This window comes from Leguminivora glycinivorella, chromosome 11, assembly GCF_023078275.1.
Source record: "Leguminivora glycinivorella isolate SPB_JAAS2020 chromosome 11, LegGlyc_1.1, whole genome shotgun sequence".
Lineage (NCBI taxonomy): Eukaryota > Metazoa > Arthropoda > Insecta > Lepidoptera > Tortricidae > Leguminivora > Leguminivora glycinivorella.
In genome coordinates, this window is record NC_062981.1 from 12,907,293 (window position 1) to 12,920,551 (window position 13,259).

The 13,259-nt window shown below is 33.9% G+C and overlaps 1 protein-coding gene across 1 annotated transcript; it reads left to right on the forward strand.

Moving 5' to 3' along the window:
• The first annotated feature begins 70 nt into the window (after positions 1 to 70).
• LOC125231171 (serine protease 29-like) lies at positions 71 to 12,051 on the forward strand. The gene is made up of 9 exons (XM_048136533.1): positions 71 to 160; positions 422 to 492; positions 1,632 to 1,815; positions 3,091 to 3,296; positions 4,159 to 4,284; positions 4,867 to 4,893; positions 8,329 to 8,545; positions 10,900 to 11,024; positions 11,851 to 12,051. Exons 1-8 carry the CDS (start codon positions 124 to 126, stop codon positions 10,977 to 10,979), a joined length of 948 nt encoding a protein of 315 aa, XP_047992490.1. The 5' UTR covers positions 71 to 123; the 3' UTR covers positions 10,980 to 11,024; positions 11,851 to 12,051.
• Positions 12,052 to 13,259: the final 1,208 nt, after the last annotated feature.

Sequence of the window (13,259 nt, forward strand, 5' to 3'; positions counted from 1 at the left end):
AAGTTTCCAAGCGTACCGTTAAATTAAATTCCTAGCCTTTTTAATTAACTATTTCACAGTTCCACAGTCGCAGTAGTTGAATTGTCTGTCCTCCCTTTACCTCCTTTTCATTAGTAGGTAAAGATGGGTGCAGGACAAATTGGAGGAATTGCTACTATGCGTAAATAATTCTGTTTTATTTTCCTATTTCAATAATTATAGGATGAGAAAAGTTTGTAGTCGTGGCATTTTCACGTCTAAGTGATTGATTAGTATTTGAGCTCTTTTTCAAATACCTATCTTTGCCATGACAATGATCTTTTCGCGGACTGTAAGTTTTGATTAAGTTGGCAAGAAGTTGGCTTATTTAAGTTTGAATTAAGTACGCTAATTGTCAACTTTTACTCTCAATAACTATTGATTGTGTTTTGTTTTTTTTCAGTGGAGTTCGATTTTGAAAATGCTGCTGGTTTTGTTGGGAGGCCTGCCACAAATCTAGATGGACAATACGTTGTAAGTTGGTTATCATCACCATGTACAGTCACCTGCAATAGTATATTGCACAACGAAGATCGCAATACTATCTGAGCCTAGTTTGGCATATTCATGTGAATTTGCCGCAATACATAATTTTCTTTTCCCCTTACTAGCTCGGAAACACGTGTTTTGTCCTTTAATACCAGCGGGTAAAAACGCATTTTATCCACTAGTGGGTAAAGTAATTTGACCTTGAATAAAGTCAAATTAACTGCTTTAAAATTGATAAAAGTGGGTGAATCTAGTAATAAAGATGATTTACCACCTGTGGAACTACTGGAAGCAGTGATAATAGTTATTTGTTATACAAGGGGGCAAAGTTGTATTTTAACGCCGAGTGTAGAATTGAAAAACGAGCAAGTGAAAGGATTCTATAGTTGAACCACGAGCGAAGCGAGTGGTTCTAGAATAGAATCCTGAACTTGCGAGTTTTTTAACACACGAGAAGTAAAATACATTTGCACCCGAGTGTAACACAAAACTTTTCCCCTCACTACAGCGAGGAAATTACAACGCAAAAACTGCGTTTATCACTGCTTCCAGTAGTTCCACAGGTGGTAAATCATCTTTATTACTAGATTCACCTACTTTTATCAATTTTAAAGCAGGTAATTTGACTTTATTCAAGGTCAAATTACTTTACCCACTAGAGGATAAAATGCGTTTTTACCCGCTGGTATTAAAGGACAAAACACGTGTTTCCGAGCTAGTGAGGGGAAAACTCATTTTTTGCGTTGTAGTTTCCTCGCTATAGTGAGGGGAAAAGTTTTGTGTTACACTCAGGTGCAAATGTATTTTACTTCTCGTGTGTTAAAAAATTCGCAAGTTCAGGATTCTATTCTCGTGGTTCAACTATAGAATCCTTTCACTTGCTCGTTTTTAAATTCCACACTCGGCGTTAAAATACAACTTTGCCCCCTTGTATAACAAATAACTATATTAACTATTATTTAATGGATTTTCTTGTCTGGGTCTGCTTGATTTCTTGACGTTACCTATAATAATTAAAATCTGAATGCGTTTATATGTCAAAACCTATTCGAGAAGTATTCCCAAGTTTATCTTCCGACTTTATGACGACGTTACATATCACTGAAGCAAGTGTTGCTCGTCAGGTGTATTACTTTTCCCAAGCCATGCTGTTCTGCGCGGGCGCACTGATCGAGCCCCACATGGTGCTGACGCCGGCCGTGTGCGTCTTCGGAGAAGAGTTCATGTTCAATGTCTTTGCCGGCTCGCACAGGTTCAAAGAGGGGCTCGGTACGAAAAGACAAGTTGAAAACATTTGTATGCATAGAGGTAAGGATCTTGAAATAATCGTAGGTAGGTAGGTATATTATGCATAAAGTAAATGTAAATAGACCGTATTATTTTATTCAATTTATATTTCATGCTTAATTACTTTATAACTATTTATTAAACTATAAAATATTTTTTTACCACACCAACTGGTAACGGTTTACTTTGCTATTTGAAAACAGATAGCAAAATTGCATGTTATCCACAACAGTGCAAAGTCATTTCATACAAATTTTTACTTGTTGTCTTTTTACATATAAATGATTATTTTGAATCATAAATATCGAATAAATTGATGGATTTGATTTAATTTGATGTTTTATAGTCAATATTTTGTTCGTGTTGGTGTGGTGAAAATTTTTGTGTTTCACTCGGTGGCAAAGTTTGTTTAACTTTCGTGCCTTGAAACCCTCGGAACGCTCAAGATTCCACTTTTTGAACCACTCGCTACGCTCGCGGTTCAATATTGGAATCTTTCGCTTGCTCGGGTATCAATATTGGCACGAGCGGTTAAACAACTACTTTGCCCCCTTGTAAAACAAATAACTATTGATAATTTCTCCTGTAGGTAGGTATGTGCCATATGCCTCTTTTTGCCTATGTTTAAGATATTAAAGGTCGTAGAAATATGTGTTTTACTTGTATATGTGTCACTCTCGCAGTGCACATAATTTTGTCTCTAAAATGGTCAGTCTATCAGACATATCGGAGCGGTCAAGGAGCTCACAATAGTTATTTGTTTTACAAGGGGGCAAAGTTGTTGTTTAACCGCACGTGCCAATATTGATACCCGAGCAAGCGAAAGTTTCCAATATTGAACCGCGAGCGTAGCGAGTGGTTCAAAAAGTGGAATCTTGAGCGTTGCGAGGGTATCAAGGCACGAAGGTTAAACAAACTTTGCCACAGAGTGAAACACAAAATTTTTCACCACACCAACACTATGAAAATATGAACTATAAAACATCAAAATAAATAAAATACTTCAATTTATTTAACGTTTATGATGCAAAATCATCATTTATACGTAAATTCCAACACCCAGCTTTAGACATCAAGTTAAAATTTGTATGAAATTACTTTGCACTCTTGTGGATAAAATGCAATTTTCGAATAGCAAAGAAAGCCTTTATCAGTTGGTGTGGTGAAAATATCTGAACGAGCCTCTATTTTCAAGGCGATAAGGCGTGTTTAGATATTTTTGCGCGCCCCGGTCGCTGTATATTTGATGGCGATGGCGACTATACTGTCAAATTGTGTGTCATACTTTTTGATCAGCTTACAACCACACGGGGCGATGGGACTACTGTCCGACGGACAACATAGCTCTGCTCGTTTTGAACAGCCAGTTCGCGATGCGACATTACGAGCCGAAGACAGAGTACATCATCAACAGAGTGCGCTATGGTGTCAGCTTGTACGATTTGATTGAGAAGAATGTGGAACTCCAGTGCAGGTACTACGGCTGGGGCAGTCGGCGGAATGTAAGTGATTTGCGAAGTAATCAACTGTCCTTGAGTTCAATTAGTGTTGTAACTATAAATGATGTGGCTTATGTTATGTTATTAGGAATGGGTAATAGAATTAAAATTTTGCGATATGATTTTTATACTGGAGCAAATAACGATCGAACCAGGATATAAGTACCAAAAATTATTATTATATCTTCCATAAGTGTAGTATTTGTTAACAAACGGTATGCTAACTGCTTATATAAAGCTAAGTATTTATCTTTGTCAAATATATCTCGGTACGTCAGCGGTGGTTGGTTCAAGGTTCAACAATGATGACATTGATGACGAATGTAGAGTTAGTAAAAAAAAAAAAATTGCGATTCTTGCATTGTATTAAAAAAGTGATAAATAACTAAAAAAAACCTGTCTGTGCCTTTTGCCACCAGACCACCAGTGTAATAAAAAATAGTTTTAGAATATTTTAAATACATATTTGATGTTCTAACTCGGATGAAAACAAGCCCGATTGATAATTAAAATTTGTGACGATGGTTTTGAGTTTTGACACGACCTCTTAAGACTCTTTTTTGCAATATTTAATTTGGCACTTTCTTTAATTGTAGACTAAATAATGTAGTTTAAAATACAAATTTATTTTGTTCTTTTTAAATTAATACCTGACTTAAGAGGCAAGACGATCACTTTGTCGATGCGCATTTCACCACACAATTTAATCAAGTACTACTACTACTACTAGGGCCTAGGTACTAGGGCCAATGTGCTTTATGTGCTAGTCTGCGTACGTACTCTAGAGGTATTATTGTAAAATAATGTACTTTTAAAATTTTTATTAAGTAAGTATACCTATGTTCTAACATTAATGTATTTCCAGGGTTTTCTGCTACCTTTGCTAATACATATGCATAGGGTGGACGTCAAAGTATTGAGTGAAAGTATATGTGAAGAAGTGTTTAATACTGATGGCAAATATCTATGCTTGAGTCAACCAAATTGTATAGTAAGATATTTAAATTATTAATAATATTATTTTTTACTCATAACATGACACTTTACATTATTACTATTAACTCGTGGCTGAATTCTCAAAAAGACAGAGCAAATATTATGAAAACTGCTCAAATTTCAGTACCACTTTAGTAATTAAGGGGTTGAATGAAAAATTCATCTACTTAATAACCCTCTTATTCATAAACGTTCACTAAGGTTTAACAAGGCGATGAAGTTCGTTTGTCCCTGTCTATCACACCAATACCTACCTACGTCGGAAAGGGACAAACGAACTTTATCGAATTGATAACTTTAGTGAACGTTTATGAATAAGGGGGTAAGTCTTTTAGGAGTGGATTCATTATCGATATCGCTTTAATTGTCACTTTAGCTATAGGTTTATTTGATTCAATGTATATTATGTTCAATTGTTAAGTGATACGTTGATGATGCATTGTATTGACAGACAACCGTATTGTCTTCTGACCTCACGACTCTAATTGCACGCTGTACAATAAAGAAATGAAAATGCCTTTTTTGCTTATAAATAAGTCTGTAAATAACTTTCTTTTGACAACCTCAACTTTTACAGAACGACAAGTTTGGAGCATTGTGCCCGGTAAGTAGATATTTTGCAGGTAAATATCAGCGTAGTAAGTATTTCACGGTCTTAACCAGATTCCGGTTCAGACAGTCTGTTGTGCAAATTTGATTTTCTGGCTGTTTACCGCATCCATAAAACGAGCATGTTGCACCCTAATTGCAAAATTATGCGAAGCCTCTAAAATAAATGTAGAGAATAAAATGCACACAAACATCCTTAATTGATATATACTAGGTATTAGAATGTTCACTGCTAAAGCTACGCTAAGGGTTGCTAAAAACAATCGGTTTTTTTCTGGTTTGAAAAAAACAGTGAAAGATCTTTTTTTCTGGAGTATGTTTTTTTTTCTAAAGTAACGAAATCTCTCTCAAAATTGTCATATTATTTATTCATCTAAAAAAACATATTTAAGAAAATAACAATGATACCTTAGTAAATACTGTGCGAAAATATCCCGCAAGGGTATAATAATAACAATGTGTCATGATTGGCGAATCTCGTAGATTTGTAGCAATGTAGTTATATGTTGATTTAAGTAATTTACATAGTAATCCTAAATAAGTACACGTGTAGACGATGTTTCGAGTTCACAGGTTTTCGTACCTATTTGTCTGCCGTTTTCATTATACTTATAAAATACATATAATCTCCAAAAATATCAAGGTAAGGACACTTTGATTTCGTTAGATCCACTGGTACTTTAAATTAACATTTTAATGTATTTGAGTTACTTTTGAGTTCCACTGTAATTTATAAAAAAATCCAATTATACTTAGGAACTCGCAGTAGTGCCAGAATAAAATAAATAAAAATGTGACGTTATCTGGGTAAAGGGACCTTATTGTCGATGGCGCTTACGTCCCGCGGCGTCGTATTTGTATACGAATATCGCTCTTAACGCTGTAAGCGCCATCGGCAATAAGGTTCCTTTTCCCAGATAACCTCACAAATATTTGCAAGAACAATAAAACTTAACAAATTCTTCATACACACGTAGTCTTCATTTATTTATTTCAGTTAAGTACATAAAATTACATAGTGGAATACATAGTACAGAATTAGTTACGATTTTTTTTTCAACTCTGGGTACGTAATAGGCGCCCACCAACTAGCAGAGGCCGATTCTGACTTATAGTACTTTGGTAAACTTTTCATCTTGTTATAAATTATAATACTACCTTGAGACCGTACCGTAATCAAAACTACATTAAATGGTTAAAGTGAAAACATAAGCAGTCACATTATAGCTTTGCCGGTGGTGAGATGAGTGATCCTGCCTGCGAAGTGCGAAGCAATTAAGGTGGCTCGCTTTCCATACAAAAAAGAACTGACATTTATTTAGTCATCGCACACTACAACTAAATAAAAATATGCGCATACATCTACTTTACATTATCCGTTGGCGCAGTATTAAATGAAATACATAGTTTCATACAGAAATCATGGACAAATCCATGTGATTTTTTTATTAATTTTACGTAAATGTGCGTGCCACATTTTGTGTACAGACACAGAGCCGTCATATTTCGCGCATTTTTAGTTGACATTGTCATCAGTGACACTTGGCTCTTGACAAGTAATTATTTAAAGTTAGAGATATTGGTTTAGTTAAATTCGAGCAGCCGACGTATCATGCTTCCAATTTTATCACTTGTCCACATGGATAAGACAACTGTCACTCTCACACTGGCATACTTGCCAAAGCGTGACGGATGCTTTATCCACGTGGATAAGATAAAATTGGAATCATAATACGCCGGCAGACTCAGAAATAATGACGCATTCTGTCAATAAAGATACATATCGTGTATTTCGGCACTGCTAGTGTAAATCGAAATGGCGTCTCGGTCAAATTACTGACTAAAATATGATGCAGTCAACTCGGGATCTGTCCCGAGTTCCATTCCGAAGTATTTTTCAAATCATTTGATCTTTTTTTTGAATTTATTAAGTTTTTTTATTTTTTTTAAGGAATATTTAGCTATATTGCTTTCCTATTTTTTATTTTCATACAATAATACAATACAATTCTTTATTATGCCTGGTAGATTATCTTTGGTGAAACAACGAATTCTTCCACTGACTTCGATTATAGAGTAATTTGACATTATTATTTATATTTAAATTAATATAAATGTTTAGCCTAATTTCGTCGGTGACTGCGTGTTATGTAATGGCGTCGTTGGTGAACAGTCGTCTGTCACGCCGTGAAGCTGCGTTCGAATCCCGGGTTTATATCAACTTTTTGTATATTTTTTTGGATATAAATTTCGTATTTTTTTATTGACCGAGCAAGAAGGGCGAGCCGAAGGTATCAATTTTATCTGAAAGAACGTATTGATTTTTTATTGTCATTTTGATGTTCCATTTATTTAGTTAAGATATAAAACACAACTACTATACCCTCGCTCAATATAATATTTTTTCAAAATTACTAATTAGATAAAAAAGACAGAAGTCCACTTGAATTTTTAAAGCATTACGTTACTCGGTTAACTATTGCATATTCATTAACTAATTTAAAATTTCAAAAGCGATTTGAATACCCTTGCTCAATCTAAAATAAACAATTAGAAAAAATAATTTGAATCGTAGTTTCACAAAACCACTCATTTAGGAAACTAAAATTTATCTATACTTTTTCGAAATTTTTAAAATATCTGAATAGGATAATATAATACTAATTGTTAAAAATTTTGAGTTGGAAGAACCCAAAAATTATTATGACTTAATAGAATAGGTTTTTATCTTTTTTGTGGAAAACGCTCTTATAACATTTATGTATAATAATAAAACAAAAAAAGAGAAAAAGTCCTCTCATATAACATTTATGTATAATAATAAAACAAAAAAAAGAAAAAAAGTCCAGCCGGCGTATCATGCTGCCAATTTTATCACTTATCCACGTGGATAAGACATATGTCACTCTCACACTGACATACTTGCTAAAGCGTGACGGATGCTTTATCCACGTGGATAAGTGATAAAATTGGCAGCATGATACGCCGGCAGGATTCGAACTCACTCCACTTCCATGCAAATCATGCAATGCCACGTATTTACCGCAATGCTATTTAAACAAGCTGTCGCCGCGTGAAATTATCGACTACTTAGAAGGAATACAAAAACACTGTTTGCATGTGTGAGTGGTACTTAAAAATAGTGTAAAATAGTAAATTAGTTTACATTAAGGGGATTTACGTTACAATGAAAAGTTTAATGTTCGTTTTAATACGTCAATTTTAATACAAGCATACTTGAAAGTATATAAATGCCTGTTCGACTTCACAAAAAAAATAAAACTGATAATTTGCAGATGTAACGCCATCTAACACATCCTGAGCTTCGTGTAACCTAGGCGAGCCACCCCCATAGGTCGATCTGTCTTAAATACTCGCAAAGGTAGTCCCCAAAGATTTTAAATGTCACGGGACAATGTCTTGTTTTCAGGATGATCTAGGCTCAGTGTTAGTATGCGGAGGTTACATCCAGGGCATGATGACCTCCGAACTCATCGACCGTCCATGCGGCGTGGGTTTTCTGGACGTTTCGAAGTACTTTAAATTCCTGGTGTGTGCTGTTGACGACTCCCGCGACGCCATTAAGGAACTGCCACCTGTGTCGGCAGTTGCAGTTAGCCTTCAGGAGCAGGTGCCAGAAGAACCGGGTTAGTAAAGTATTTAGACAATTTTGGATACCAGGATTTTTATAGAAATAGTTTGATTGGCTGCGTGGATAGAGAAATCAGGTATATAAGAAAATAGCATTGTTTTCTATAAGTCTTTGGGCACCACATAGGTTTCCTATAGAAACGAGTCGAATACCTGAGCGGCGTCGGGTTTATAAATATACCCCCGCGACGCTGTTAAGGAACAAGGTACCCCTAAGGAACGCTGGTAAGTTAAGACGATACGGTAGGGGTCAATTCTTCATACAAACGCTCTCGACTATTTCCTCCCTGGTTTTTGAAGATAGAGCAATGATTTTTTCAACACAGATTGTTATTATTTTTATCTGTGTCGGGCCGTTTTGATTTTTTTGATATTCTGCTTTTTAAAGACTCTAGAGCCAATCAAAAATTTCCAAAAACGGCCTTTTTCATTGTGGCGCAAAAAAAGGTGTGATCTCAAGATTGGTAACAATTAACCAAAAAAACTAAACGGTCCGACATAGATTATTTCATTGTTATTCAGATTCTCAAATTTCGTTCCGATTGATTAAGTTTTGAAGGAGGAAAGAGTCGAGAGCGGAACCTCGATTTTAAAGATTTTTTTGAAATATCTTTTGACTGAGTTGTTCTTAATGGAAATTTTTTTTTCGATAAACCTAGTTAATAACACTTGTATATTTAACTAAAATTCCCAAGTTGAAAGGGGGGCTCCTTTCCATTTTAGCATTTTCGCTACCGTATCCTCTTACTTAACACGCAAAACGTGGTTTTCAATGATTCTATGGGCAGGTTAGGTTAGTTTAGTATACTTACTTATAGTGATGGACACTTGGTAAACTGATATTTTGTTACTATATAACTCTGCGAAATTCGAATTTCAAATTTATGGCTAGTTGACTGTTTCCACCTACATCATTTTATTAGTTTGCGGTCTTTTTCTACTGACAATTTTGGCACACCAAAATATAGTTTTCCTGTAAAAATTACCTGAGTAAATATTAGCTTCATGTTCAAATATAATGGTCACAACAATTTTGTTATGATGATCTGTGAATTCAACCTTGTTGAGAACTCGTGCGCAGAATATACAGGTTTAAATGAAAATGTTCAATATTGACAGCGTTAGCACAAGAGAGGCGAATATACACTTACGGAGTAGTAAATACTAATAACAAGGACCATCATGTCGATCATAAATCATAACTACAACGAGTACCTATAAGAGATACTCGTACTATCAAGGATGCTTTAAAAGATTGTCCATCTTCATACTACGCATCGTAACACCGGTTGTTAGCGCCATCTATTAAATACTCATAACTTCGCTGATGAGGCCTAATATATTATTTTATGTTAATAAAATATTTTTTTATATGTAAATGGATGTAATATCATGATCAAGGCCCGTAACTTTCATGCCGATGACATCAATTTGACGTCACGCTGCATATATGTGATTCAAATAGTTTTATTGTAATAATTAATCATTATTCATTAATCAATTTAATAGGCGAGACGACTAAAAAAAAATTATTAGTCCGTCAGTTAGATTATCAAAGAATTTTAGACACGTATTTTTTCTTTTTTCTCGTAAAAATGACGACAGTACAGTGCGTTGAAGTTTCGCGTGACGTCACGCCTAGGTACAATTTATACTTAGAAGTGACGTCACAAGCCCCCACTCCGGAACTTTGATGCTCTATATATTTGTATTTTTTCATTAATTATTATAGAAAAAGCGAAAAATATGTGTTCAGTATTTTTGGACGATCTAACTGACGGACTAAACAGAATGCCATTTTTTTATGTAGTCGTCATCCCTATTATATAAAAATGACTTCAAAAGTAAGCTATTCATACGTGGAATAATTAATCTACTTGATACGTGAAATGGAAAGGAAACAATTTGTTTTTATAATTTATTCACAAAACACAACACACACACGTAACAAAACTATTTAATAAAATGTATGTATAACAAATAATTTAATTTACTTTTCACGTATCAAGTAGGTATTAATTATTTCACGTATAAATAGATTAGTTTTAAAGTAATTATTAAAATGATTAATTATTGAACAAAACTCTTGAATCATGCAGCGTGACGTCAAATTTATATCATCGGCATGAAAGTTACGGGCCCTGCTCATGATATTAAAATAAAAAAATAGTCGATTGTTCTTAAAAAAAAAACACGTAATAATATTGGTGAAAATATGATTTTTGCCACTTCCGGGCTGTGAAGCAGCTCCATCTAATTTTATCTATGAATGATATAGCCAATGCATCATAGTAAAAAAAAATTTTGTATGAGTTTTATATAATAATTTATTTGTTTTTTACGTCAACAGAAGAGACCACGACAGCAGAGGACGTGGTACCAGAACACGTAGAAACTCGAAGAAGAGGAAATGACTACTTAGATTATTAACTTGACAGAAGTTTGTTCTAAGGTACCTATGACTACATCTAGGTACAGGTAAAATACCCCATAATGGACGGTGATGCCATTATGGACAAAAAAACACAAATCCTTAAAAATAAGTATCTAAAATACGTTTCTAAAAACTGACGGCTATGTACCATAAACTAGAGTTGTAGAGCTGTTTAATTTTGAAGTTTCAATTAATTCGGTTATTTCTGAAGGATTTGGAGACAAGATAAAATTCACCAGTTTACTGAAAAAAATATCAAGACGAATTCTTAGTAATGTTGCTAAGAGAGATGAGTTCATGTATAAAATAATAAAAAAATAACGCACGGTGTAATCTTGAATGCGTTTTACTTACTGCATTAAACATGAGATAAGGTATAAAACATACTAGTTTGTTGCTCCAAAGATATAAAGAAATGATGTTATTTTGCAAGTGTCCATTACTGGACCCGAAAAACTGCCTACCTCCTATGATGGACAAGGAACAATTTACAAAACCAAAATTTACAAGAAACAATCCTATGTTAAAATAACCCAAACTAATTTTATTTGGGGTATATAAAATTGACTCATTGCGTATCAGTTGGCTTTAAAAGTAAAATTTTAAACTTATTTCACTGTCCATAATGGGGGATCCATTACTGGAGAACTGCCGTCCATAATTGGAGAAAAAACACCTAGTTTTAATTTGTTAACTATGAAGAAACCAATAGGAGTATCTATTCTGCAATACGCTTGAAATGTAGAAGAAGGATAGGACATTCAAGATTTAACACGCTTGGCGGTAGAATTTTTACATTTATCAGTGAAATATTAAAACATGGCGAATTTTTTTCTTAAACTGTCCATGATTGGGTTCGTCACCTTATAATATCTGAAGGTGAGTTGATTTTGTATGTAGGCTTTTTATTCAGAACATTGTACTTTTTTTAATATGGATCGTTAAGCTTATTAAATAGTTAAAATGAAACATAATTATGATTTCATTTCAATTACATACCTACTTAATTTAATAAAATCCAGTCGTAAAATGGACACCATGCAGAATAGTAAAAAAATACCTACACCTTGTTTTAAACCCTAACCTACCTATTAATGTGGTAATAGTGTAGTCTTTTACTATAATATAAATTAAATCCACACTAATATTATAAATGGGAAAAGGTGTGTTTGTTTGTCCGTCCTTCACGGCAAAACGGAGCGACGAATTGACGTGATTTTTTAAGTGGAGATAGTTGAAGGGATGGAAAGTGACAGTGATTTTTGTCTCTTACTAACCCCCACTTCCTTAAAACGGGAGGTGGAAGTTTGTATGGAGCAATCCGCAATTTCCGAATTTAATGCGAGCGAAGCCGTGGGCAAAAGCTAGTACTGTTTATATATTAAATTTTGTTACTCACCACACAATTATTCGTATAATAGGTACGAAATTTCTATCTACATTAGAAAAAAATAGAAGTTTAGTTTAGTTACTAATTAAACATACGGTAATACTTCTCTGACATAAAAACTATTATTTAACGCAAGAGGTACTAACAATAGCAAAAATCATTTTTGTACCTAAATAAGGAGAGTTAAATAAAACAAACAACTAGGAAACGTAATATACTTATAATACACATACATATAAATAAAACTCACCATTCTCACTTCTTCACTAGGTAACATAAATACTAATTTATTTAAATATAAATACAAAAGACAGTCAAACAATATTATAACAATATACTTTGACGAAGCCTGCGCTGTGGATGCATTTTGTAAAGTGATGTGTAACATGTTTTTTATTTTTAATGATAATAAATGTTGGGAATTATGTGTTTGGATATTATAACTAATAAAAAGAGGTGCGAAATTCAAATTCTTAATAGGACAAATACCTTCGCTTCACTTTTTACACAAATAGTATTCAAATTTACCGCCTTTTTTCAGTGAGAAGATTTGCTTGACCGTTATACAGTTATTCTTTCTGCAAAAAAACCGGCTTAGATCACCCCGCACAAGATCAGGCAGAAATGAGCATAGGAAATTTTTGATGTTTCAGTTCATGTGGGGTGTGGCTAATATCAATTTACGTTACATTAGAATAGGTATCTAAACACTGAGAGAAATTTGCATTGTGAATTTAACAAGTTCGACTTGTTGCGGTTTATCCGTTTGAATCAGCCAAACGTATGTTTAAAACAATATGTGTCAGGTTATTTTTATAAAATCGACTTGTTGATTCAAATATATTGCCGATTCAAATGACAAGTGGCTTGTTGTTTGAACCAAAGA

What these genes read in the sequence shown, in the direction of transcription:
- LOC125231171 (XM_048136533.1), top strand. Translation starts at nt 124, where the DNA reads ATGGGTGCAGGACAAATTGGAGGAATTGCTACTATGC. An exon ending in AAACATTTGTATGCATAGAG is followed by an intron (nt 1,816 to 3,090) that starts GTAAGGATCTTG and finishes CTTTTTGATCAG; the next exon opens with CTTACAACCACACGGGGCGA. An exon ending in GCAGGTGCCAGAAGAACCGG is followed by an intron (nt 8,546 to 10,899) that starts GTTAGTAAAGTA and finishes TTACGTCAACAG; the next exon opens with AAGAGACCACGACAGCAGAG.